The sequence below is a fragment of the Mustela putorius genome, unplaced genomic scaffold, assembly GCF_011764305.1.
Source record: "Mustela putorius furo isolate JIRA1106 unplaced genomic scaffold, ASM1176430v1.1 tig00000430_pilon_pilon_pilon, whole genome shotgun sequence".
Lineage (NCBI taxonomy): Eukaryota > Metazoa > Chordata > Mammalia > Carnivora > Mustelidae > Mustela > Mustela putorius.
Window position 1 is genome coordinate 8,554,421 of NW_025421377.1, and position 26,548 is coordinate 8,580,968.

The 26,548-nt window shown below is 47.8% G+C and overlaps 2 protein-coding genes across 4 annotated transcripts in view; one reads left to right on the forward strand and one right to left on the reverse strand.

Annotated features, from left to right (window-relative positions):
- Positions 1–8,112, reverse strand: part of LOC123392045 — a 28,070-nt gene extending 19,958 nt beyond the window's left edge. The window contains exon 1 of the mRNA XM_045079922.1: positions 8,008–8,112. Within this exon, the coding sequence (XP_044935857.1) occupies positions 8,008–8,112 (105 nt within the window). The remainder of the gene's footprint in view (positions 1–8,007) is intronic.
- Positions 1–26,548, forward strand: part of CRACD (capping protein inhibiting regulator of actin dynamics) — a 53,864-nt gene that overhangs the window by 11,444 nt on the left and 15,872 nt on the right. Inside the window, exons 1-4 of one of the 3 annotated variants that reach the window (XM_045079783.1) lie at positions 14,840–14,939; positions 16,926–16,947; positions 22,253–22,417; positions 24,949–25,017. In XM_045079783.1, coding sequence (XP_044935718.1) covers positions 14,842–14,939; positions 16,926–16,947; positions 22,253–22,417; positions 24,949–25,017 — 354 coding nt within the window. In that variant the 5' untranslated portion in view covers positions 14,840–14,841. Of the gene's footprint in view, positions 1–14,803; positions 14,940–16,925; positions 16,948–22,252; positions 22,418–24,948; positions 25,018–26,548 lie in introns of those variants that run through there. The other 2 variants (XM_045079782.1, XM_045079784.1) reach the window with 2 other exon arrangements.

Genomic DNA, 26,548 nt, shown 5'->3' on the forward strand with positions numbered 1-26,548 from the left:
ACAGAAATATAAATCTTACTCTCTACTGATACCCTTATTCAGTAGTCACACACATACACACACACACACACACACACCCCAATGTTAAAAGTCTAAGGTAAGGGGCACCTGGGTGGCTCAGTGGTTTAAAGCCTCTGCCTTCGGCTCAGGTCATGATCCTGGGATCAAGCCCCACATCGGGCTCTCTGCTAGGCAGGGAGCCTGCTTCCCTTCCTCTCTCTCTCTGTCAAATAAATAAATAAATAATCTTGGGGGAAAAAAAAAAGTAAAAGTCTAAGGTAATTTTTAGTCCTGATCAATACCTTCACTTTACAAATGGGGACACAGACTATTGAAGAGATCACAGTGGGGTGCTGTTAGTCTTAGAAGTGTGACTAGAATCCAAGTCAGCTGATTGTGCATGTGGCTGCCCTTTGTCTGGAAGAACCCATCCCCCATCTCCACTTGCTCCCAGCTCATTACCTCTATCCTTATTTTTCTGCCCAAATGTGCCTTCCTCAGTGAGTAGCTTACTCTGGCCCCCTCAGCCTGGATCAGGCCTCCTTGCCATTGTTCTCGTGGTTCACCTTTCCATAAGAGCAGGCCTACATGGCTGTTCACTGTATTTCCGGCCTCTGCAGCTGTGCCTGGCACATAGCAGGCATTCACATTATTCATGTACCGAATGTACAATACTGCTCTTTTTTCCCATGCTGACTCTTTCCACTGTATGTTCAGTGCTCATCTACCTCATCCTTCAGTTTCCCACCATGGTAGAGTTTCACTGTCCCCTGGCTCACCGGGAAAGGAGAATTACACAATGTAATAAGACAGCATGTCGTTGGTGAGATTGCCATGGAGCTCAGGCTCTCCGGTCCCCGTGTGGTACCTTAGATCATTCAGCCTTGCTGCTTTTCAGAAGGTGAAGTCAGAAAAGATTTAGTGAGGCAGCAACCTCTTTGACCTCAGCCACAGCACCTTCTTCCTAGAAATATCGCCAAAGGCAAGGAAGCAAGGGCAAAAAAGAACTATGGAAACTTCATCAAGATAAAAAGCTTTTGCAAAGGAAACAACCAACAAAACCAAAAGACAATGGACAGAATGGAGAAGATACTTGCAAATGACATATCAGACAAAGGGCTAATATCCAAAATCTATAAAGAACTTATCAAACTCAACACCCAAAGAACAAATAATCTAATCAAGAAACGGGCAGAAGACATGAACAGACATTTCTGCAAAGAAGACATCCAGATGGCCAACAGACACATGAAAAACTGCTCAACGTCACTTGGCAGAAGGGAAATATAAACCAAACCTCCGTGAGATACCACCTCACACAGAGACAGAATGGCTGACATTAACAAGTCAAGAAGTGACAGGTGTTGGTGAGGAGGCAGAGAAAGGGGAACCCCCCTACACTCTTGGTGAGAATGCAAGCTGGTACAGCCACTCTGAAGAACAGTGTGGAGGGTCCTCAGAAAGTTGAAAATAGAGCTACCCTATGACCCAGCAATTGCACTACGGGGTATTTACCCTAAAGATACAAATGTAGTGATCTGAAGGGGCATGTGCACTCCAATGTTTATAGCAGCAATGTCCACAATAGCCAAACTATGGAAAGAACCTAGATGTTCATCAACAGATGAATGGATAAAGAAGATGTGGTCTGTATACACAATGGAATATTATGTACCCATCAAAAAACAAAATCTTGCCATTTGCAATGACATGGATCTAACTAGAGGGTATTATGCTAAGCGAAATAAGTCAATCAGAGAAAGACAAGTATCGTATGATCTCACTGATATGAGGAATTTGAGAAGCAAGATAGAAGATCATAGGGGAAGGGGGGGGATGAAACAAGATGAAACCAGACTGGGAGACAAACCAAAAGAGACTCTTAATCTCAGGAAACAAACTGAGGGTTGCTGGAGGGGAGGGAGGTGGGAGGGAGAGGGTGGCTGGGTGATGGACATCAGGGAGGGTGTGTGCTATGGTGAGCGCTGTGAACTATGTAAGACTGAGGATTCACAGACCTGTACCCCTGAAACAAATAATACATTATATGTTAATAAAAAATAAATAAAAGACTTAGTGACTTGAGCAGTTATACTCTATTCTACTTAGGAACCTGTGATGTGCTGATTGAACAGGGACTAGAAAAGAGGGACAAGACCACTCAGTGAATGACATCTAGGGGCTAAACTGGAGAACGAATGGAGCTGGGCCGAGCAAGTCTAGAGGGGATGGAGGGTGAAGGATCTCTAGTCATGGTGACACAGCGTGTGGGAGAGCAGCAGGGCAGGAGTCATGGTCTCTTGCGCACGCGTTGCTTTCATTCCTGCGCTGTGTGATCTTGACCAAGCCGGCTCCTTCAGCTGTGAAATAGATATGTTCTCTTCCCGGCTTATCACGAGGACCACAAAAACCACACGTGACATTCCACTATCTGCCATTAAATAGCACTTTACAAATGCTGGGGTAATATTATTACCGAGATAAGGGGGGGGGGTAGCTACTAGTTTTCTATTTCCAGAGCCCAGAGCAAGACTAAATTGATTCCAAAATGGTTTCTGAAAAGGTCTTTCTTCAGGTGGAGCCACTGAGGCATGGAACAGACCGCCCGTGGAGTCCTTACAGAACTTGATGGCAGGTTAGACAGCTGTCCTCTGCGAGGGAGACCCAGGACAGAGTTCACGTGCTGAGAAAATGATCCTTTGACTTCCAGTTCCAAGACGGTTTGTTTCAAGATTCCAAAATTCCCTCCTCTTCCTGGAATTCTTTCGCCCTGTCCCATTTTTCTTGTGCTTAGTAGGGGATTGGTGCTCTAGAGCTGTGGAGCGCTGTAGATTTTCACAGGATGTGGCAGAGCAGGATGGACTCCAGTCCCTTCCAGAGATGTCTGCCGCAGGCACTTAATTGCTCTTTAGCATTTCATTTGAATGAGACTCACGGATCTGTTTAGAACTAGAAAACTGCTGATCAATTGCAATTGCCCCTGTTGTCATGGAAACAAACTGCCTGGGGACTATAATTATATTTCTTTATTCCTGAAGTGAATCCCTAATCATTGCTATGGTAATTACTCAATATCTGTGGTCCCAAATTACATGATGCTTATCCAAAAAAGACAAAGGATAAGGAGTAGAGGGGCTGCCTAAGACTTGTGTGAACCATGCAGCTGCAGAAAGCCTTCTCCTTTTTTGGGTGGGGAGAGTTTCCCTCTGGGCTCACGTTCCGAGGTTGGATGATGGCAGTGGCATCTCAGAGTGTGCCTTGTGTGTAGAGTAGTGGCTGGAAGGCTGTATCCGCTAGGATGATTTCATTGGTAGCAGAAAACACAACGAGTATCTTCAACAATAAAGAAATACATTATCTGCCGTGCCTGAAAGTCTGGAGGACCTGGGCTTGGGCATCCCAGTAGCGTGGAGAACCGCAGGCAGCGGCACACGCCACCAAGAAAGTCTCTTGCGAGAGAAGCAGAATCAAAACACCAGAGTGCTTTTCAGGGACGTTGTCCATCTGGGTGGGCAAAATTGGAAAGGAGAATCAAGACACAGCCCCAGAAGCATGGCGTGGTGGCAGTTTTTGGTAATTAGCAGTCAGCATCCAATTTCCTTTTCCAACAGTTCTTTTCCCCGGTTTTTTTTTTTTTTTTTTTTCCAGGTAATCAAGTTTGCCTCTCTGTGTGTACCTCTCATAAGACATGGTGCTTGCTTCCCTTGACAAGCCAAAGGGCCAGATCTTCCACTCCCCCGCCCCCCGCCTCCGGTGCAGTGTGGCATGACATGGGACCCGCCTGGCTAGCTGGTCTTTCTCTCCTGGACTTTGATGTGGTCGGTGCTCAAGGATGTGAGGAACACAGCTGCGGCTGTGCCTGTAACGAGGCTTTTCCTGTGGTGCGGTGGCTGCTGAGGCCCCCACAGCCCGCACCTCTGCAGTTCTACTCCTATCTTTTTCAAACTTTGACTCTAGCTTTCTTGGTTCTTCAAGCCCCCACCAGACTGTCAGTAAATTTTCTTTTGGTCCAGTGGGACCAAGTTAGCTTCTTTTGCTTGCAAGTAAGAACTGTAACTGACAGAGCATGAAACTGACAGAGCAGGAAAGCTAGGTGGGAGAGAGAGGGTTTGACCCGGAAAGAAAGAAGCAGAGCCTGGAACACTTCCCTGATCTGAATCGAAACGGAGGCCCAGAAGAAGCTTTTTAAGATGCTGACTGTCCTTCTCACTTGCCCACGTGCTGGCATAGGCCCACCACAATGAATTCGACCACTGTACCTGAAAAATACCCATGGTCTGAAAATACTCCTCTTCCTCCCCTCAGGGTGTTTGTCTCAAGCTTCCCATTCCCTCAGTGACCTACCCATCTGAGACACTGACTCTTCTACAGTATTAATCATTTACTCCTGCACTGAAAAAGTTCACTCACAATCTTATTGTGTGAGGCACTATGGGAGATATGTGATTCCTGCGCTCATGCAGCTCCCGGACTGTGGTGGAGATAAGAGGACGTCATTATTGTTGGAATTAGTGTCTGTGCGGCGCTTTACAACATGCACAGCCCTTTTGTTTTCTGTCTTACTTAAGGCATGATTATAGCAGCCATACCATAAAACAGCAGGAGACACATGCATCGGCCTTTCAGAGGAAGACAAGACTCCTTTCTTCCAGGAAGCAGGAGGGGCCGGTGGGGGCGATAAGATTTGAGCGGGACTTGGAAGGATGAGTAGGGCCTGAACTGAGAGGTTGGCACTGGGCAATTCGTGGAGAGGAAGAGCCCAGAGAGGGTATTTGGGGAGTGGAGTTGTGTGTTTCAGGCTGCCTGAAGTAGGGTAACGCTTACGTGAGTGCTTGCACTATTCTCAGTGCTTTACATATCCTAACTCGATAAATCCCAACAGAAGTTTCATGAGGTAGGCCCTAATAGCCTCCCCACTTACAGATGGGGAAACTGAGACTCATAGAGATGTAGTGACTTGCCCAAAGCCACACAGCAGGTTAGTGGGAGAACAAGGTTTAAGCAGCAGGCACACGCAGCCAGAGTTGTTGGGGGCCCTGCCATGCAGACTTTAAGTGCCACCAACCATTGCAGCTTCATCTGGGAAGATTTTAACAAAAGGGAACTGTTGGAAGTTTCTATGCTGGCAAATTAATGGCTGTACGGCTGATGTGGAGTTTGAGAGAAAGTAGGATTGGAGGGACGCCTGGGTGGCTCAGTTGGTTAAGCCTCTGCCTTCAGCTCAGGTCATGAATCCAGTGTCCTGGGATCGAGTCCCACATTCGGCTCCTTGTTCAGTAGGGAGCCTGCTTCTCCCTCGGCCTGCTCTGCCTGTTCAGCCTGCAGCTCTCCGTGCTTCTGCTCACTCTGACAAATAAATATATAAAATCTTAAAAAAAAGAAGTGGGATTGGAGAGAACTTCAGTTGGAGATCCTTTGGAGATGCCAATCATATTCCCATAGGCTGGAGGTAAAACCAGGTCACGGTGATAGTCAGTCACACGTTCATTGGCTCTTCAGCTGCCTCAGGGATCTTCACCTGCCTCGGAGCTCTCCCACACACGTTCTTGTCTATGTGCTAAGACGGATCCTCGAGTGGCCGCTGTCCACCTTGGAGTCGGGGTGGGGGAGCACCATGCCAGCAGCTTTCCTCCAGTGGCCCAGGAAAGCAAAAGCTCTTCAGATCATGCTTGTAGCAACTGTAGAATTCTGAAGTCATTTTAGAATTTAAAATCATAAAAATAAAAGCGTCTCCTGAGCAAAGGTTAAATGTGTGAACTTGATACTGTTTTTGGCGTGGTTGCTAGCATAATCATCCAGTTCTGTGTGTTACCGCACAGCGGGACCACCCACTCAGGCCTCAGCCGAGTTTTCTGGAATCTTTGACAACTTGAAGCTCGGAAATGGGCCCTTCGGAACAGCCCGGTATTGGTCTGTGTGCTGCCAAAGCGCACCCAAGAGTACTATAGTACTTATCCTGAAATAGCCTCTTAGAGTTTCTGGGTAGAATTATAAAGGCCGTCCAGCCGACTCTGGGTAAATAAAAGGGAAGGAGGTGGGGTTGGGGAGGAACAGCAATGAGTCTTTCTTCCTCTCTTTCCAAACCCATAATGACTTCGATCAGAGGGCTTAAATGTAAGAAGGTGTAGGTAAGACAGGACCCCCTAAGCCACTCCAAGTCTGTTTAAGTGCTAATAATCAATAGTCAATTCTGTTAGAATAGATTCAACCTATTAGAAGCCTCTGGTCTCTAGCTAGTAGTCCCGTTTATGGTGTTTAAGCCTCCTGGGCTGTCTGGGGTCAGGATGGAACCCTAGGGGCTGCTGCTCTGTGACTCAGCACGATCAGCATTTGAAGCATTGCACCTCCAGATTTCCCATGATTTTAGGCAAATGTCAAGAAATTCTCTCTTCTTTCTCCCTCTTCGCCTTCTCCTCTTTTTTCCCCCATCTTTTGTCCTGTGAAGTCTCCACTCATCTTTCCAGAGAGTGACTGTTTAATTTGGGTAGAGGATACGAAAGTGATGTCAAATCTTTGGTGTGAAATGAAAATATCAGGCACACCTACTTACCCTCAGCCATGTCTACACATAGTTAGAAGTCATGACGCTGTATTTATACATTTTGAAAAATCTTGATTAATACCAGTGTCCAAGCACATTTATTCACCCTGGCCAAAAGGTAGGAACAAATGTTCAGCCACAGCTGAATGGACAGTATACAAATGGACAAAACGGGACAGTATACATCTTGGAGAACATTATTCATCCTTAAAAGATGAAATCCTGACACGCGCTAATGGGTGAAACTTGAGAACCCTAATCTAAGTGAAATAAACCAGATGAGTGCAATAAACCACTCGCATGAGGTGCCTGGAATAGTCAAATTCATAGACATAGAAAGGAGAATGATAGGGCACCAGGGTGGCTCAGTTGGTTACATGTCCGGCTCTTGATTTCAACTCAGGTCATGATCTCGGGGTCATGAGATCCAGCCCCACATTGGGCTGCATGCTGGACATGGAGTCTGCTTGGATTCTCTCTCTCTCTCTGTCCCCACCCCCGTGTCTCTCTTTCTCTCTCTCAAATAAATAAATAAGTCTTTTTTAAAAATGAAAGAAAGAAAGAAAGATGGTGGTTACCAGGGGCTAGGGGAAGAGGAGGTGGATAGTTATTGTTGAATGGGGATAGTTTCAGTTTGGGATGATGAAAAGTTCTAGAGACAGATGCAGTGATAATTGTGAATGTACTTAATGCCACCGAACTGTATATTTACAAATGGCTAAAACAACATTTTAAGTATATATTATAACAAAATAGTCTCAGTCAATATTACACAAATACGCAAAAATTCGCAGATGGCTGCCTGGGTAACTGTCAGTTAAGCATCTGCTTTTTGCTCAGGTTGTGATTCTGGGGTCCTGCAATCAAGGCCCGTATTAGGCTCCCTCCTCAACAGAGAGCTGGCTTCTCCCTCCCTATCTGCCTTCCGCTCCTCCTGTTTATCCTCTCTGTGTCACATGAATACATAAAAAATCTTTTTTTTTTTTTTAAGATTGTATTTATTCATTTGACAGAGAGAGAGACAGGGAGAGAGGGAACACAAGCAAGAGGAGTGGGAGATGGAGAAGCAGGCTTCCCGCCGAGCAGGGAGCCTGATGTGGGGCTTGATCCCAAGACCCTGGGATCAGGACCTGAGCCGAAGACAGACACTGAGCCACCCAGGCACCCTAAATAAAAACTCTTAAAAAAAAAAAAATTCACGGGTGCTGGAACCTCATTTGGTTCACAGATTTGGTATTTAAGCAATAATATTGGTTCACCTTCTTTTCTATAAGCTTTGCAGTCCTGGGTGAACTGGGAATCTTACTTTATTGTCAAGCAGCTGTTATTTACATAGCATCTTTGTTCCCAAAGACATCCAAACTAACAGATTTCTAATGACTAACATGGAGTCAAACTAGAAAGCTCCGTCTGCTGTGACTCAGGAGCCCAAGTTCTGGTTTCAGTTCTGGCTTGGTCAAGCTCACCTCCTGGGACCTCAGCTTCTGTTGTCCAAAAGGAGTCCAGTTGTGGACTCCGTAGCCACAGAGGGCCCTGTGAGCAGTGGCCGTGGGCTGGGCAAGGCCTGCCATCTGTTATTGCGGACAGGGCCTTGGATTAGCGGCTCCCGCTCCAGCTGCTGGTTCCCTGCAGAGACAGGCCCACTGGAGCCACGCAGAGCAGCAGCCCCAGCCTCCAAGCAGCAGGGGTGGAGGAGCCTTGGCTGGCCACATGGAGTGCAGGCTGAAGTCGGTCTGGGAGCTCGGGATTTTTCGTCCTACCCATTGATTTCTGCACTGTTTTCGAAGGATCTCTGAATGGGAAAGGACAGATGATGTTACTCATTAAGGTCTAATGCACTACGGCTTCTTCTTGACCTGGACCAGACCTCACATAAAATAATAACTGCACAGAGCCTGAGGGGTGATAGTAACAAAGAAACAGGAAAAAATGGGAGTTTTGTGGGAGACACTGATGATCTTGATTTCATTGATGTTGAGTTTGCAGATAGTGGGACAGCCAAGTAGCAGGGTCCACTGTGGGGAGAGTGTGTGTCGCGTGGGGAGAGGGGAGGAGAGTACTGGAGCCACACACAGACCTTTGTAAAAGGCGATGCTGAAACCAGAGGAGGAGCCTCAAGCTCATAATCACCACCCTTGCCTTTGAAAACATAACAGTAGGAGTCAACAAAGAGTGAAAGGGACAGACCAAATCAGAGGATTGGAGGCCTCTGATTAGATGTCTGAAATCTGAGCCTCTCTACCAATCACCAGTAACATCAGCAACAAAGCCAGGACAGAGTTAGGGAAATGAGAGTTATGACATCTCAGCCATGCTTTCTGCCCCTAGGGCCCCAGGAGCTTCTGCTGCCTGGACCTCCATGGCCAAAGGGACCATTTTTCTGACCTCTGCAAGGCATGGTTGTGATTCTTCCCTGAACTAATGAAGACTTCTCCTCAGAGACCAGTGTTGTTACAGATTTCCCAAGTGGGTCTCTTTTTCTTTCCTTCTGGAGTTTGTTTTTATTACAGGTGCTTTGCATTTGACTTTAGATGATCTTGTTCAAATTTAAAGGACTGTTAAATGTATTAAAAATCCTTCATTTAGAAGTTCAAGATCCGGGGGATTTTAGAGGTCCTTATACATCTCTTCTCATGATCAAGAGGCTGCTCTGTGTTCTTGGCATGGGAAGAGAAGGTTCCCACACAGCTAAGTGGCATTTTTTTTTCCTTTTGAGAACATAAAGCCTGAGGGAAAGTTGCCTCTTTGAGGCTCAGAGGCCTTGCCTCTAAGTTCACACATAATAAAAGGAAGGGGGAGGATTGGCCTGATTCGCAATCAATTGTGAAAAATCTTTAAATGTCAAGAATAAAGAAGTCCAGATGAACTCTGCTAAGGTACAGTTTGTGTTGGGTTGCCCCTCCACCTCCCAATCATGTAATTCCTAGTTCCCAGCTGTTAAGGACAATGATTCCACCAAACTCTTTGTTCCTAAAAACCGAGTTTCAAGCTGAGATCTCCACACGCTGCCTATTCAGTTGAATTCCAGCCCTGTCTCAAATTCCGGAACTCTGGGCAGTGTTTTCACCTACTCTTTGTCGCAGCTTCTCCTTCAGAGAAAAGGAAATAATCTACGTTGTAGAGTTGTTTGGAACCGGAGCTGGTAGCCATGATCACCAAATATTCAAGATTATTCAAATTGCCAAGGATTTAGTGTTAACTTACATGATGTAAACTGAAATATTTAGAAGAGAGTGTTCCTTCATATAACCAATAAACCAGTTACCATTCTCCTCCATTGTTCCTTCTCAGAGCTTTAAAATAGGACAAAAACTAGATCTAAGAAGAAAAAGATAGAAATGTTTTTGGTTTGAAAAGTAATCCTCTTAAGAGTAATAGCCATATAAATAAGTAGGTTCTGACAGCTGTAGAAACCTCATAAGTATCAAAAAGTTATTTAATCACTTCTACTTCCGGCTGTGATGAAGTAGCTTGAAGCAAATCAGCGCTCCCACCACAAACAAGTAGAAATGCAGAGAGAATATTTTAAGACATCTGTTTGAAGGCATCTGATCGCTGCTCCTGCACCAGACTTGAACAAGACTTGAACAATGAGATACTGGAGAGAACACAAGCATTAAGTGATTCCTGGTGGAGAGCAAGAGACCAAAAAGCCTGAGAGTGGCTGCCAAGAGGAGGAGAAGGCAGAAGAACTGGAGGCAATCTCCTGGAGCCTGGAATACAAAAACTGGAGTTTGTGGCTGCCGAGATAGTCAGGACTTGAAGGACTGAAATCCCCAAGAGAAGAGAAACTCAGAAGAATGAATCTAATCTAGGTGACAGTTTCCTTTTTTTTTTTTTTTTAAGATTTTATTTATTCATTTGACAGAGATCATAAGTTGGCAGAGTGGCAGGCAGAGAGAGAGAGAGAAGCAGGCTCCCCACCGAGCCAAGAGCTCCATGTGGGGCTTGCTGATCTCAGGACTCTGGGATCACAACTCAAGCCGAAGGCAGAGGCTTAACCCACTGAGCCACCCAGGGGCCCCATCAGTTTTCCTTTTGATAAATTTCTTGATAAAGCTGCACCAGGATAGAGGCTAAAAGGCAACATAGTTTTTGACAGTGTGTGATGTTAGAAAGATGAAAATTGGGGTCTGGGGCCTACCAAGGAGGGAGACCTTAGGAAGCAACCCAGGCTGTCAGTTGAGACAATTGAGACAACAGGGGGCCTTAGCCTAGGTATGAGGACAAAGCAGAGGTAGTCTGAGCCTTATTACCAAGATTGCTAGCCAGCCATGGTCAGTTCAGTCCCTAATTGAATTGAGGTGATCCTCTCTGCCACTGATGGCTAAAGGATTGGGTGAGTCCTCACTGGAAGGAGACAACCCAGCCTCTTCCGTGTTTCATTCTTGATACTTAGACTTCAATCAAAAAATTACCAGGCAGTTGAGAAACAAACTATGAGAAAAACAGAATAATAGAAGTAGACCCAAAGATGATATAAAGATATTGGAGTTTTAGTATTTCAAAGTTGTGATTAATACATTCAATAAAATAGTTGACAAGATAGAGAATTTCACCAGAGAGCTGGAATCTATTAAAAAGAATCAAATGGAAATTCTAGATATGAAAAACAGTACTGAAATTAAGTGCTCAATGGATAGCTGTTTATTTTTGTTTTAGTTTTTTAATTTTATTTATTTGACAGATGGCAAGAGAGGGACTACAAGCAGGGGGACAGGGATAAGCAGGCTTCCTGCTGAGCAGAGAGCCCAATTGGGACTCAAACCCTGGGATCATGACCTGAGCCAAAGGCAGACACTTAACTGACTGAGCCACCCAGGCACCCCTCAATAGTTTTAACAGTAGACTAGATATAACTAAAGAGAGAATTAATGAGCTGAAATCTAGGTCAGTAGAAAAATCTATACTAAGGGACACCTGGATGGCTCAGTCAGTAAGCATCTGCCTTCGGCTCAGGTCCTGATCACAGGGTCCAGTCCCACATCTGGCTCCTTGCTCAGTGGGGAGCCTGCTTCTCCCTTTGCTTGCCATTCCTCCTGTTGTGCACTCTTGCTCGCTTGCTTGCTCTCTGACAAATAAATAAATACTTAAAATCTTTTTAAAAAAGAAAAAATCCATACTAAATCATATTGAGTGAAAATAATTGACAGGTACGTGAAACAGCATAAGGCATTCAAACATTGGAGAATCAGGGGGAATAAAAGAAAAAGGGGGTAGAAGCAATATTTGAAGGATGAGGATTTTCCAGAATTGATGAAAGCCACAAGTAACAGTTTTAGGAAGTATTATGTATGTATTATAAATAGATAAAATAGAGGAAATTCACAATGACCATGAGAAAGTAAAACTGCTGTAAACCAAGGCAAAGAGAAAAATCTTAATATCAGCTATAAATAAAAGATGCCTGTCTTTTTGAAGAAGCAGTGATATAACCTACACATAATCTATAAGTTACAGCATAACTTAATGGTAAAATATTGAATGCATTTTTGCTTAGTTCCAGAACATGACAAATCTACCATCATGACTTTGTTCAACTTTGTGAAGTTCCTAGATAATGCAAGATGACAAAGAAAAGAGAGAAAGGGAGGAAAGAAAGGAAGGAAGGATGGATTTAAAATAAACAAAACTGCCTTTGGTCACAGGCAACCTGTCTGTATACATAGAGAGTCCAAAAGAATCAAGTATTATTATTATAGTTAATAAATTTAGCTAAGCCTAGTTTTAAAAACAATATGCAAAGATCAATTATAATTTAATATTCCACCTATAAATAACTAGGAAATAAAAATTTTGGGCTATACCATTTGCAATGAGTTCAGAAACCTCAAATAAGTAGGAATAAGTCTATCAAAATATGTACAAAGCCTCTACGCACAACACTACAAAACATCATTGGGAGAAAGTAAGTGGGAGCTAAACGGATGAGGATATCTGATGCTCACGGACTAAATCAAGAATTGTAATGACGTTAGTTATCCCAAAATTTATCTGTAGGTCTAATGCCATCACAAAGGCAATTCTTGGGGCACCTGGGTGGCTCAGCGGGTTTAAGCCTCTGCCTTCGGCTCAGGTCATGATCTCAGGGTCCTGGGATCGAGGCCGGCATCGGGTTCCATGTTCGTGGGAAGCCTGCTTCTCCCTCTCCTACTCTCGCTACTTGTGTTCCCTCTCTCGCTGTGTCTCTCTGTCAAATAAATAAATAAAATCTTAAAAAAAAAAAAGGCTGTAGTAAAAAAAAGGCAGTGTGGGATTATTGCTGTAAAAATAGACAAGTAGACCAGTGGAAACGAGGCCGGAAACCGATCCACATCACTTCATTCATTGCTAGTCACCCACTGTCTTCAAGCCTTCGTCTCCTCTTCTGTAAGTAGGCTTCATACTAGTGCCTACCACATACAGTTTAAATAGTATATATCAGAAGGATTCAGATATGATCCTGAAGAGGTTAGCACGGACGACAGGGACACAGCACGTGTCTGATGCAATCTAGCCCGCATTGATATTGCCCCTGTGACTGCCACTACTGCTGTATAATTATCGCTACCGCTCTCGTCACCGTTCATTTTTCGCTTTTCAGTATGATCCTCTGGAAGTGGGGAATGGCTGGACATTCAGTTGGCAGCAAGGAACATTTGGGGCAACACAGAAAGAGCAGGATAGGGGAGTGTGGATTCTTAGCCTGCCTGGAAGAAGAATGGGATCGGGGAGATCAAGTTCACGATCCAGTTAAGGTTGCCCAAGAAACTGGAATGGGATTTAGCAGAGCACAGGGCGATGCGGCTGGCCAGAGTCTCTGAAGACAGTGGGATAATGAGATCTTTGATTCTTTTCATATTCATACCCTAAACGGTGCCTCCTGTTTCCTAAAGTGGGTCGCTGCTCTAGAGGGTCTGGTGTTCCAGCGGTTCAGTCTCTCTAATCCAGGTCCAGCCCACTTGGCACTTCCTCTCCCACTGGCGTTCCCCTCCCCTCACTCGAGGGAAGACCAACCTATTCTGCTGCTTTAGAACACTTGAGCTGACTGGGAGAGGGATCGTAGTCCGCAGCTCTGAGTTCATTTTCTCACTCTACTGCTTCTATTCAGGTGACTTTAGATATGGGTATTTACCCCCCGAGTTTCATCTGTAACAAGGGGTTCGGGTTGAGATGACAACCGTAACCCTCCAGCACAACTTTTCATCAGGGTGGGATTGGTGGCGGCTCTGTCATTGACAAAGGTCGCACAGCTCGGAGGCTCGCATCCAAGCCTTTGGTTTCTCAACCTCATATGCTTTGTCACCTTGCTGGCTCAGATTTGGCCGATTCTAGGGCAGGATTTGGTACTCAGCCTTCCCAACCCCATCTAGATCTGGTCAGGACCCCGCCTGCTGCGTGTCTGTAATTCAGTTTAGAAGCCCCAGCTGCAGGCGCCCCTCCCCCAGGACTGACACTGGGTCACTGATAAAAGCTCCAGGTGGGACCCGCTTCTAGGGAGGGAAGCAGGGGAAGCCCCTTCTCACCCCTGGAGTCTGCATGCGCACCCAGCATCATGGAAATGCACCTGCCCTGCCTTCCAGAGAGCGTGTGGTTCCGCCCACCCCTGGGAGCAGCCTTCCCAGAGTGCAGTTCTGTCCAAGAGACCGGTGGGTGGGGGGGTGGCGGGGTGCTTTTGGGTACCTACGGCTTCTGAGCCGCTTGCTGTGCATAAAGCCCCCCCGGATTGCCCCCACACGTGTTTCTCTTAAAGAGTCCAGCCCCAGAGACGATACCTGTAGGTCCTCTCCGCAATTCTCGGCCTCGTCAAGTCTCTGTCTTAGATGCGTGGATTTAACAATCTGATTGTCATCTAAAGGAGAAAATCTCTTGCGTCTAACCTGTAGATCTGCATGTGATTTCAACAGTGCTGGCTGACAGGTTTCCTGGGGGAAAACGGACAGCCGCTGCTCGAAAGGCTTGTCAGGACATGGGCTCCTCCAGTTCCAGTTCCTGCCAGGCCTCGGGTTCCGGAGCCTCTACAAGTCAAGAGCTGTCTTTGAGTTCTGTCCTGGAGCGGCTCCAAAACCCTGTGTTGGGGACAAGCTCCCGTATTTCTGAGAGACCCTTTCTCCTACCAGCAACTTGGCTGACCCCTCGCAGAAAAGGACACAACGCTGGAAGTGCTTTCTGAGGGAGACAGGGGCTGTGGGGGGAGTCCCCTAAATCAGGAGGAACAGGAAACTGAATTGCCAAAAGAAATATTATCATCCTAATAAATGAAGCACATGATTTGCATTCCAGGTCCTTCAACTATTCTATGGGAACCCGGGCATTTTCCCATGACAGTATTTTTATCCCTGATGGGGGAGCAGAGAGTGAGCAGACAGTTCAAGCAATGTCACAGGACAACATCCTGGGCAAAGTCAAAACTCTTCAGGTAAGACAGCTTGAGATTGCAAAGTCAGATCCATAGGAGGGGGTCCGGCGACGGGGGGAAGCGGGAAGATCCTGAGAGTGGCCTTGAGTAAGGCAGCAGGAGAGCCAGGGGAGCTCCTGGTGAGAATTTCTGCTCTCTCAACCCTGACTCTGTTCTCTGGAAGCCTTCTGTGCCCTGTGAGAGGCGCACCGTCACCACTGTACCCACTTACCTAACAACCCCACTCCTGTTCTGTTGAGCTGTTCCCTCATTTTTAACTGCATGTCATGAGGACAGGTACCCAAGAGAAGCTTCAGGGCTTGGCTGGGCGGTGGGGGTGGGAGGGTTGGAAAAGTAACCATTGAATGTCGCCCATAATCCCTGAGCACAGGGTCGACTGTAGCTGAGGGCATGCACAGCACGTCCCCTACTTGGACAGTGATGGGGGAGACTCTTTATTATTTGCTGTATTTGTAAATCTGGCTTCCCCTGAGCCACCCTGTCTTGGAGGAAAGCCAGGAACCTCTTCAACCTCCCTCCTGCTCATGCTGCAGAGTCGGGCAGTTTTCCTCTATAAAACTGACGCAGGTGGTAACTCCCTCATAATGAAAATTTAATAAAATAATTATTCACTAAATGTGATTGAGATCATGGGAAATCCAGGGAAAGCAAGAGGAGCAGAGACACCTGGGATCTGATCACATAGGTTTGCTCGATAGCCTGGTAGGATTCACTCACCCGACAGAAGTGCCCAAGCAAGCACTTCTCTGAGATGGGAAGGCTTGGAGGCGATCCAAATTATGAACGGGGGACTCTGGTTTGCTGATTCCCATCTGTCTGTAAGTCTACAATAATGAATGTATAAATGAATGAAGGGCGGGGGGAACAGCCGGCTTGAGTAGCTGCCAATAACTCAAAGGAAATTTTCTATTTGCTTGAAATGTTCTTGTTTCTACTGAACATTAGCTATGCATTTTGGGGTCTGTGGTTACATGTCTGCACACTCTCAGCTGATAGAGCATACGGCAGAAGGGGAAATAGCTAACACCCGGAACCACACCCGAGCTGGCCTGGGTCTTTATACCGGCTGTCAGCCACGGCCCAGGGCCACCGTCCTGCCCTCAGCGCTGGCGCAGGCCCTTCCATCAGGTTCTAGCATGTCCTGACCAGGTTCTGCTCTCAGTTCTTGCTGGCTGTGCTGCTACATGCGTACAGACTCCGAAGCAAGCTGTCACTTCTCCTAGGCTGGAGAAGAGGAAGGGTGGTGACTGCCCAAGAAAACGCTGGACCCCCTCCCCACGTCACCTTTCCTTCGTGCAGTATTTTGACTCCTGGGCTATTACTCTTAAGAAGTTCTGAACCCCAGGCTCATAATATGCCCTTTCCAAGAGGAATGACTTCCAGAGTTAAGTCCGTGAAACAGCTGTATTTCATAAGGGCTTTCGAGGAGTTCTTTAAAAATTAGATAATAGTGTGTTGTCTTAAATGATGTCTGTGCTAACGTCACACCGCATGCCACTGCCCCACCAGGAAGTGGATTTGGACTTGGAAGAAACATATAACTCTGCACTGTTGAAACTCAGTAAGAATATGTGAGTAACTGTTGCAGTTCACACTGCGGGGCACAAATTTAAAGAATCAGATCTTACAGTTAAAATGTAAAGCAACCAAAAAAAAATTTTTTTTAATTAAAATAAATAAATAAAATGTAAAACAACCAACTTCCCTGAAGCAGCAGTTCTATTAACAACAGAAAGGAAAATGTGAGGAAAGTGCTCTCCTTCGGGCAATACCTACTCACCCAAGGTCGGCCTGACTTTGCCTCTGCTGTGGTATAGCTTCACAAGCTTCTTTACTGCTCTCTAGTCTACTTTTTTTTTTTTTTAAATAAAGAGACTTTGCTTTTTGAGGAGGGAAATGGGGACCATTATCAGAGAAAATGTGATTTTTGGAGTGACATTAAGCTATGACTGTATCACCCCCAAAAGACTGTGCTTTATTTTTCAGTCGACTAAGCAGTATGTTCCTGGTAAGTCATAGAAACAGTAGTTAACTTTATTAATACTTGCATGAATGCTTTGCATTTTTCCATGACAACGTTATGCTGATATTGATGCTCAGTAAGCAGCATAAAAGACCGCCCCCTCGTAGACTCCAGCATGGAATGAGGGTGTTAGTTATGTCAGAGGCATGTATGTTTTTTATGTCCGAAATCGTGTTTGTGTATGTACGTATGTTTATTAAAAACAGAAAAGTAACGGATACCTATTTGACAGTAGATGTCCTGGCAGGCTGATTAGTCACTATTAAGACATTCTTTTGAAATGAGATTTCTATTGTGATACCATTGGGGGTGGGGGAGGGGAGCCATTTTTCTCTGGCCTGAGAAACTTCCCAGTCCTTGGAACCCCCCAGAAAGGTGCAGGTACTGATTGTGTTGGGAAAGGTCGCCCTCTAGTGTCCACATGTGGTCATCCCAGCTCGGCTGGCAGGCCGGGGCGCCAGGGTGGTCTGTAACCGCTCTGAGGGCAGTGACTGAATGCAGTGTCGTCAGTAAGCCTGCATTGTCTGTATCAAGTGAATCTGTCATCTGCCAAACTTTCCGTCACAAATGATTGAAACTTTACAAGAAAAATGACTCTTTTTTTCCCTGAGTATAAAAATACTACATGTTTGTAGGGAGAACAAATTCTAATATATAGGACAGTTATAGGGGTCAGACCAATAGTGATGCCCTTTTTGAAGATCCTACACATAACAGTCAGTTGTTCCATGGCCAGTGGGTGAAATAAAAATTCTGTCCCAGGCCTCCCCCACCACCTGGCTGTGCAGCTTCCAGGGAAGTCATTGACTCTGACCCTTGCTGTCACCATCTGAAAAATAAGGGGGTAAATATGATGGATGATCTGGGCCCTCTAGTTCTCAAAGTCTGCCATCTGTACGGAACCACTGCTCACCTGCTGTAGCACGGAGCGTTGGGGGAAGCTTCGCACTTGGTTGCATTTGGACTGCAGTGACCTTGATGTTCCTTACAACGGCCCAGATCACAGACCAGGGAGGTACCTGCTTAGATCAGATCAGACCCAGGCTATGGAGTGGGTAACAAGTGACGATAAAACTCAGGAACATTGGAGTCTAAGCCTGCAGGTGATTTCTAGAATTATACCACACCTTTGTCAGAAGATGCTAGCTCTATTAGACCACGGACTACTTAGCCCAGGAGGAGGAGCCTCCGTCTTCAGTAGCTACTGGCTCCCGCGGAGCTGGATTTCACTTAAAAATGCCCAAGTGTCATATGTTGGAGGTTTTTGACACTTCATGCAGCTGTCAAGGACACAAAGAATAGATACCCACTCTTAGCCACTTCTGCGTAGAGCAGATATCTGTAAATCTATATGCTTTTTCTTTTGCCCTTCTTTAAGAATTCATTTTCACTACGGGTGCATCTGTAGTTCACTCAAGAAGACAGAAACTTTATTCTTCTTCTGCTTTGTTCTCGCAGACACAGTGTAAAGGATGGCCGCGAGCAGTCTGGGGGAATCTAAATCCTGGCTGTGCGAGAGCTGCCGAATACCATGTGCTTGGAATTCCCACACCACAGGAGAAAGCCTCATAAATATGCATGTGCATTCCTATAACATCGCTCTCTGGCATTCCATGTTACAACAAAATGGCCCAGTTTGAATGAATAAAATATAGTCCCTTTTAGCTCGCATTCCAGTCCTCACAGTAACCCCATTCACAGCCGCAGGCGGCGTGGCCCGTCGGTGTAGGCGCAGTGCCCTGCCCCCCTCTCCGGCTGTCCTCGCAGTGTATGTGAAGGGCCCCTGGGTAGTAGAGAAGGTGGAGGAGTGGTAGTAGTTTACCAGGGCAGGCTCCACCCCGACAGTCTGGTTGTCAGGGGCTGCTTCTATCAAAGCTCTTCTCGTGACAATGCCTGAGTAGTGGACAGAAATGAAGTCACAAAAAAGCCCCACTGAGCCCTACATTCAAGTCACATGACACCCGAGATTGCCAAATAGGTTTCAGCAGCCACATTCTAATTGTCAGTAAGTCACAGCGTCTCGACAGCACTATTTGCTTTGAGGCGCCTGCAGGAAGCATTTGGAGCAGGAAGCCCGGGGGAGGGAAAACGTGCAGGTGCAGGAGCCTCGCCTTGCAGACCTGAGGGTCGGTCACGATGGCCCTGAACCTTCAGTCCCACCCTGGCCTGGTTCTGAGGTCTCCTCCCTGCCAGCTGCTGGTGTGTGTCTAGGAAGACAGTCCTTTGTCTGGACAGAGAGGCGGCAGCCCGATCCCTGAAAGCAGCCAGCATTTCTTTGATGACCGGGGGCCTCCCCTCCTCGTCCCCCTAAGCTCGAAACCACCAGCCTGAATTTATTTTTCTTAGAGGGATTTTAAATCAGAGGCTTCACAGAAATGCACGTTGTTATTCTCAAAGGCAACAGCATTGTGTTTCTTTGGCCAGGGTGCACGTCTCTGTGACATCAGTCATCCCTGCGAGTCACGGTCTCATTCCCGCCCTCTACCTCTTCCTCCCCCCCGACCCCCGTCTCCCCACCCCCAGCTAGGTACTTGCCGCCGCCCACACCCCACACCCCTGCACCCTCCTCTCGGCTCACCTCTTTGACTTCATGCTCCATTTCAGTTCTTAGAACCACCGTCTCCACTTCCAGCTTCGTCCCGTGTGCCTCATTCCTCCTGTTCTTATCCCATCGACTTCTCTTTCCGTCCTCGCGCAGCTCTGCCATTGCTCGCCACGACAGCCTTCCCATCTTTGGAGCTTGTTTCCATCTAGACTGCGACTACATCGTGTCATACGCTTGTTTGTCTCTTACGCATCAGGGTGGACCGACATAAGTATTTTATAAGGTGCCTCACGAAGAAGAATTTCAGCATTTTCATTCTCTTTTTGTGATGGTGGCAAAACCCCCTCACGGAATGGCACTGACTGTTAGGCCAAGTTCTCCTGGGAAGCTCGTTAAAGAACTATTCTTTCTACTGTAACTAGAGGAAATCCCCTCATCTTAGTCGCTCTGGAACATGGAGACATGGCAGACCTGACAGCAGGACGTCTAAGTCTGAGGGTTTAGCACACTTTCCAAGGCTCGGCCAACACTGAGGGGGTTTAGCACACTTTCCAGGGCTCGGCCAACATGCCTATCCAGAGCAGGGATAACTGGTAAACCGAAGGCCGGGCTGGGAGTCCCCGAGGGAATTCCTGCTAGGGCTTTCACTAGGACACAGGAACCTTTCGACCCCCTCTCCCCCAGGTCAGCAGAGTTGGACCGGCCCGTGACTTTGTTACACCATGTCCTCTTGTCTAACTCCATCGGCTGCTCTAACCGTGCCTGCTTCTTGATCTGCTTAGGGTAGATACTAACTGCTGCTTCCCGCTAAATGGTTCTGAGAAGGCACCCTGTCTCAGCCTTCCCCTCCCCAAATCCCTTTCAGGCTGCTCAAGCTGTACTTCACTGGCTGATCTTGGGGCTTTTGATGTGTGCTCCTTCCCAGGGGAGGCAGGCTCAGGCTGAAATAGCAGCAGATCAAATACAAGTCCTCTGTCTTTCTGTGCTCCTGACTTGGCATGCTGGGGTGCCCTGGGTGCGGGGAGGGGAGTCTTGGGCTCATCTCTTCCGTGTCTCTGCAGTCTCACTGTCTACCATGCAAGGCCGAGGGGGAGCTGGGCACGAGTGGGTGGACGGAATACCCGTGAGTTCAGAAGGGGCATCTCCCCGAAGGGAGTCCTCTGCCAAGGAAATTGGGCACAGAGTTACGAAGGCAGCATCATCTCTCTATGTCTGCCCCTAGAGGAAGAAAGTGGTGCAATGTCAAATTCGTGAGAACCTGTGGAATGCAGAGCAAATAACACTGACTATGGTTTTAGGAGACCTGGATTCAAATCCCTTCGCGGCCATTCTTTCCATAAGCTTGGGCCAGTCACCTCTCCCCACTGGACCTCTGACATTTTTTATAAAATGAGGGGGTTGGACTGTGTGATTGCTAAAGCCCCCTGTGGCTCTGTGGGATTAAGTATTAGCCAGATTAAAGGTAAATATCAGATAATGCATTCCCATTCTTTTTCTCTTCTTTTTTCCTTTTCTTTTCTTTCTTTCTTTCTTTCTTTTTTTTTTTTTTTTTTTTTTTGAGGCACAAAAGGACTACGAAGCCGGAGTCCCTAAGTCTAGAGCAGTAGCTCTCAGGCACAGCACTCTTACTCCCCCAGCGGACTGTCTGGACAGGGAACGAATTGCTGCTGGCATCTGGTGCCCAGGGGCCCGGTGCGGCTGCTGAGCTGTTAGAGCGCCCAGGGCAGCTCCCCACAGCAGAGAGCGATGTGGTGGGACGCGTCCGGAGCGCTGAGCTTGCGAACCTGCTCTAGACGAAGGGTGGCCACGGCGTACCCTTCTTTCTTCCTGAATGTTGCTCATTTTCTCTGCCACAGCGCATTAAATATTTTGCCCTTTATCATTATATTTATAATTTTTTTCTTCAGAGAATATATTTATTTTTCTGATCTGGCTTTTCTCTAATTCTGAACACCATTGATCTTCCTAATTTCTCTCCCGTTTCCCCCCCACACACACCCTCCTACCTGCCATGGATCGCGATCCCTCTTCGGCCCTTTCCTTCTGCCTCCTTCTCTGTCCCTTCCCCACTGGGCTCCTTCCGCCCCGCAGTTCACGCTGTCAAACTGCAGCCGGGCAGAGAAGTCCTCGCGGCAGGACAGGATCGTTCTGTGTCTTCCGTGATGTCTGCATTGATTATGGAAGGACTTGCCAGCATTGGGGCCCCCTTCACCTCGGTGCCCATGTGAGCAGAACATGGTGTTCGAGTGAGGGCTGGTGAGGAAGGTGGTTAAAACATATTCAGGGCGAATGTGTCCGAGAGAAGCTGGAGGGCTCCCCGGTTACAGCAACCACGAGGGTCTAGATTTTCCCCAGTGGTTCCTGCATTTCATGTAACTCTTCTTATCATTTTTATGAGACTTTTTAATAAATACATTTATAGGGCTAAGGAAAAAATTTTTTTATAACATGTATTCCCACTTTTGGTTTCAAAATACGGTCTCTCCGCCCCCTGGATAATGTTGGCATCTCTGGGAAAGAGGTGGCTGGATGAAAAAGCTCATGGCTTGAAGGTGGGAAAGGAACAGACACTGGAAAACGAATCCACTTATCCCAGAACTGCATCGTGGCTCACTGGCATGGTATTTAGTCTAGAAACGTGCGCAGAACGCGCCCCAGGGCCCCCTAGCTATGCGGGGGCATCTGCCCGCACTCCTCGTGACCCACTTCCCTGCTTCAGAATGTCTTTCTTTGGTTTTTCTCCAGCGACAGTTGAGCAAAAACATCAAGTTTGGGCGGCCACCACCCAGTGCCATTCCCATGAAGAAGGCAGACAGTGGTGAGGCCGGCTTAGAAGAGGATCTGCTCCTGACCAGTCCCATGGAGATTGTGACTCACGAGGACGTCCCCCTCTCAGACACCGAGAACAAAGTAAGGCTCCTCCAGGGAGTGACCTGGTTGCTGATAAGCTAGGGGAGGACGCTGGGCAGTGGCCAGGGCATCCAGAGACTCTGAGCTCTGCGGAGCAGGGAATGTGTACAGAAGCTTTTCTGCTGAGTGGCCCGGGGCTGGAGGGCACCCCCTGGTCTGCAGCGAGGCACACTTCGGGGGGCAGCTGGGAGTGGCGAAAGGGAGACGTGCCCTTCACGGTTGCTCCTCAAAGCATCTTCCACTTACTCTTCAAGATTCCGCGGGGCCCACCTTTTCCAGGAAGCCTTGGCCGGCCTTACCCCTGCTCGGGGCTGTCTCCCCTGTGTCTTTGCTGGGCATCCTTCATGCTTCTCACACGCCCATACTCATCCATGTCCATGTAATTGTGCTCTCTCCGTCTCTAAATGTGGAGTTCCTCGAGGACAGACTGGAGTCTCCATATCTTTGTCGCCCCAGGACTCAGCTAGTGCTTACGTAGTAGCACCGAGTGATTACTCGTCAGATTGGACTAATTTAAAGGGAGATGAGAAAAGAAAGAAGTAGGTCCTTCACGAGGCAGAACGTATCAAACACGCTATCTTGAAGTCTAGTCTACTTAACAAGGGAAGAAAGTCATATTGGTCTAGCATTGTCCAATCTGAATCCGGTCTTTTGACACTTGGAAAGAAACACCATGACCCAGAATCAGAGTCCTTCCAGCAGCGGGAAGGACATCCTCGGGCCTCCACTGGGGGAGGAGGGCAGGCGCCCAGCAGCTGGAGCAGGGAGCCCTCAAGCTGAGCCACCGAGTCATTCAGTCTCAACAGAAAGCACTTTCTGTGCCTACCAAGGCGCCTGAAATTACGTGGCTGTTTATTAAAATGGACGTCCCCCCAAAGTCATGCCTGTTATCAGCTAATACATCATCAGGGCGGGAAGAAAGAGAAGTGATTTGTAGGGCAAAGTGAGGAAGGAAAGAACAGGCCATTCCCCCGCTGTTGCCCACTTCTGCCTCTGGCCCTCCTGCCTCCTGTTTCCCAGACAGGTGGGCAGCGGGGGCTGCCGTGGGTAAGTAGGCAGGCGCAGCGCCCCCACCACGTCCAACCTGTCCAGCGCTAGGCGGCAGCGATGGCTATCAGCCTTCATGCCCCGAGTTTTCCAAGGACTGAAGCAAATGTCCTCACTGTTACTGAGGATCTAAGGGCCGAGGACTGTGGCCCGAGGAAGGACAGGGCTCAGTCCTTCTGCAGGGGCTGCCTCCATGTAGCTTACATTCTGATGACAGGAGGGTCACATGGCAAGTCAACAGGTACGTGTATAAATGTAATAACTCTGGATCAAGAAAAAGTACTGCACAGAAGGTAAAACAGAGTGATGGAAAAGTGCGTAACAAGGTGGGTGAGGAGCTGCTCTCTAGGCAAGGAGGTCAAAGCAACCAGAGCAGACCTGGGGCTGGGGCCATGCTCTCCGCAGAGGGAAGAACAAGCAGAGAGGCCCAGAGATGGGGCTGGGGGTGTCCCAAAAGAAAGCAGGTCTTTGTGGCCCGCCAGACCTTGGAGGGGGCAAAGAGAGGATAGAGCAAGGTATAGAGGTCAGATTGTACAAACCACAGGAAAAGGGGGCTTCTCATTCTGGGAGTAGTGTCTGATTTGTGTTTCCTTCTTTTTTTCTTTAAATTTTATTTTTATTTGAGGGAGAGCAAGAGAGCATGAACAGTGGGGGAGAGGCAGAGGGAGGAGAAGGAGAGAATCCTAAACAGGCTCCACGGTCAGCTCAGCAGAGTCTGAGGCAGGGCTCGATCCCAGGACTGTGAGATCATGACCTGAGCTGAAACCGAGAGTCGGACGTCCAACCGACAGAGCCACCCAGGCACCCGATCTGTATTTCCTAAAGATGCTTCTAAGTGTGGTGCTGACATCATTGCTCCGGAGCGGACAATAACCGATAACGCCTGTTTTTAACTATGGGCCATGTAAGGCAGAAGGTACAGCGGGGCCATCAGAAAGTTGCAGGTCATGTGGTGCGGGCGTTCCAGGGCAGGGGAGCAACTGCGCTGGGGCTCTTCAGCCTTTTTCTTCTCCTTCCGTGCTAAGGGTTTTTGCCTCATCCATCTCCTCAGCCCAGCCCTTTGCACGCAGCATAGGTAGGGCCTTTCCTTCTCACCGAGGAGAGGTCTGGCGTAGAGGGGCGACGGCCAGCGGGTGAAGGGGGCCAAGGCAGCGAGCACAGCCAGAAGCTCTGAGGTCGGAGGCCGGGTGTGTGACACAGCCCTGCTTCCCAGGTCGGGTGGCTGGAGGGGGGCGCCTGGTCTCAGCCACAGCAGAGACTGAGGTTGGAGACTGCCCAGTTAGAGATGTGCTGGACTCAGGAAAAGAAGCAAGTGTACGCTCCGTGCCTGGAGTCCTTATCTGAGCATTAGCAAAGTCCCCAGTGTGACTTCCGCTGGCTCTCTGCGGGCAGCTACAGCCTTCTCCCCACGCAGCCAAGTCTGGTTATCTGCCCAGAACTTCCTGTTGCGGCGTCTGACTTGAGCGCTCTCTTTACTGTTCCAGCCCAGTGACCCTCCAAGTTCTCAGAGTCCTCTGAATCTGCCTGGAGCCAGAAGTGAGATGGAAGACAAGGTAGTGTGATTTGAACTTCAGTTTTTAGTTTCTTTACTTCAACTTCCATTTTGGACCCTTTTTTTCCAATCCACCGTATCATTTTTCCATTCATAAATGCCGCCTACACCCATTACCTTCAGTTCCTTCAGAACGTTACCCCAGTGGTAGATGTTAGAGCGTCCATTTCCACGGCTTCCTAAATGTGCCAGGTCCTTCAAGACCCTGAGAAGCCATTGGAAAAGGCATTCCAGAACACCTGAAGGTACACAGGTCTGTAAGGAAGAGTTTCTATTTAGAGATGCAAAAACAAAACAAAACACCTCAGCATTTCTCTACTTGTATGTATTTTTGTTTTTTAACTTTTCTGTGTTCAGTTGAAACCTGGGACTGCCCGCAGGAGTCTTGGGGACTCTTAGAGGCCAGTCCACTAGCCAGAGCAGTCGTCTGCAGAGGCTCCAGGCCTCCTCCCGGGGCCGGTACAGTGAGCAGAGTGTGTCCGAGTCTTCTGAAGGGGGATGGCCGCAGACTGCCACCGCCCAGACAATGAAGCAGCCCATCTCGGACGATCTAGAAATGCAACCTTGCATTTAAATCTCAGCTGCTGGTACTTCTCTGTGCCTTCAGTCTGGCCCATTTGGCTGGAATGCTTTTTATTCATCCATCTCTTAGGGGATGGAAATAATGTTTGATTCATCTCTTCAACAAGAGTTCAGAATTTGATACGTATTCTAAAGATAACCATAAAGAAATAATAGCTAGAAGCCCAAAGGCTGGAATTATTTTTCCTTACTTCTGTTTCTTATCATAAGTTATTATTTACTGAGCATCCATTTTGCTATTGGAGCGGGCTTGGTCCTTTATCTTTAGCACACAAATATGGAAGGTAATCGCAAAAAGCGAAGCTGTGCGCTAAGCCCCAGGGGCTCTGCATTGCCAGCACGAATGCGGCCCACTGGCCCTGGCCTCCGCTCCTGCCCCGCCCGTGCCTGGGAGCAGCCGGCTCCGCAGGGAGGGCCGAGAGCGCCCTCTGCTGCGCGCTGGCGCCGTGCAGCTGGGAGCCCTCCCCTTGCCGCGCATGCGTTCTCAGGAGTAACAGGTGTGGCTTCTCCTCTTTCAGTATGGCCTCAGGGTGCAGGCCGAGCTGGGTCTCTCTGACCTGCCTAGATGCGTAGTTTGTCCGGGTGGTGGTTTCTGAGTGCGCCCATCTGCATTCCGGTGCTGCTGGTCACCCTGAGGGGCTGCTCTCACCCCTGGGTGGTACATTTCTGCCCTTCCTTTTTGCACCAGGGCCTCGCCCTCTCATGGGCTTGGTGCACTCAACTCTGTGGCCTTGGAGTGATTGTGCTAGAACATTTTTGTGGGTACCAATTTCATACCCTAAGCATGGACGGTCTAGTTTGTTGCATTTCCTTTATTCCTCCTAAAAATATTTACTGAGCACTTGCCAAATGAGATTTGCCACGTGGTCATAAAGGGGACTGAAAAGAGGAAAAAGACACATTCCCTGCCTCAGAGGGACTAAGGTAGAAGCTGAGGGATGTTTGCAGGT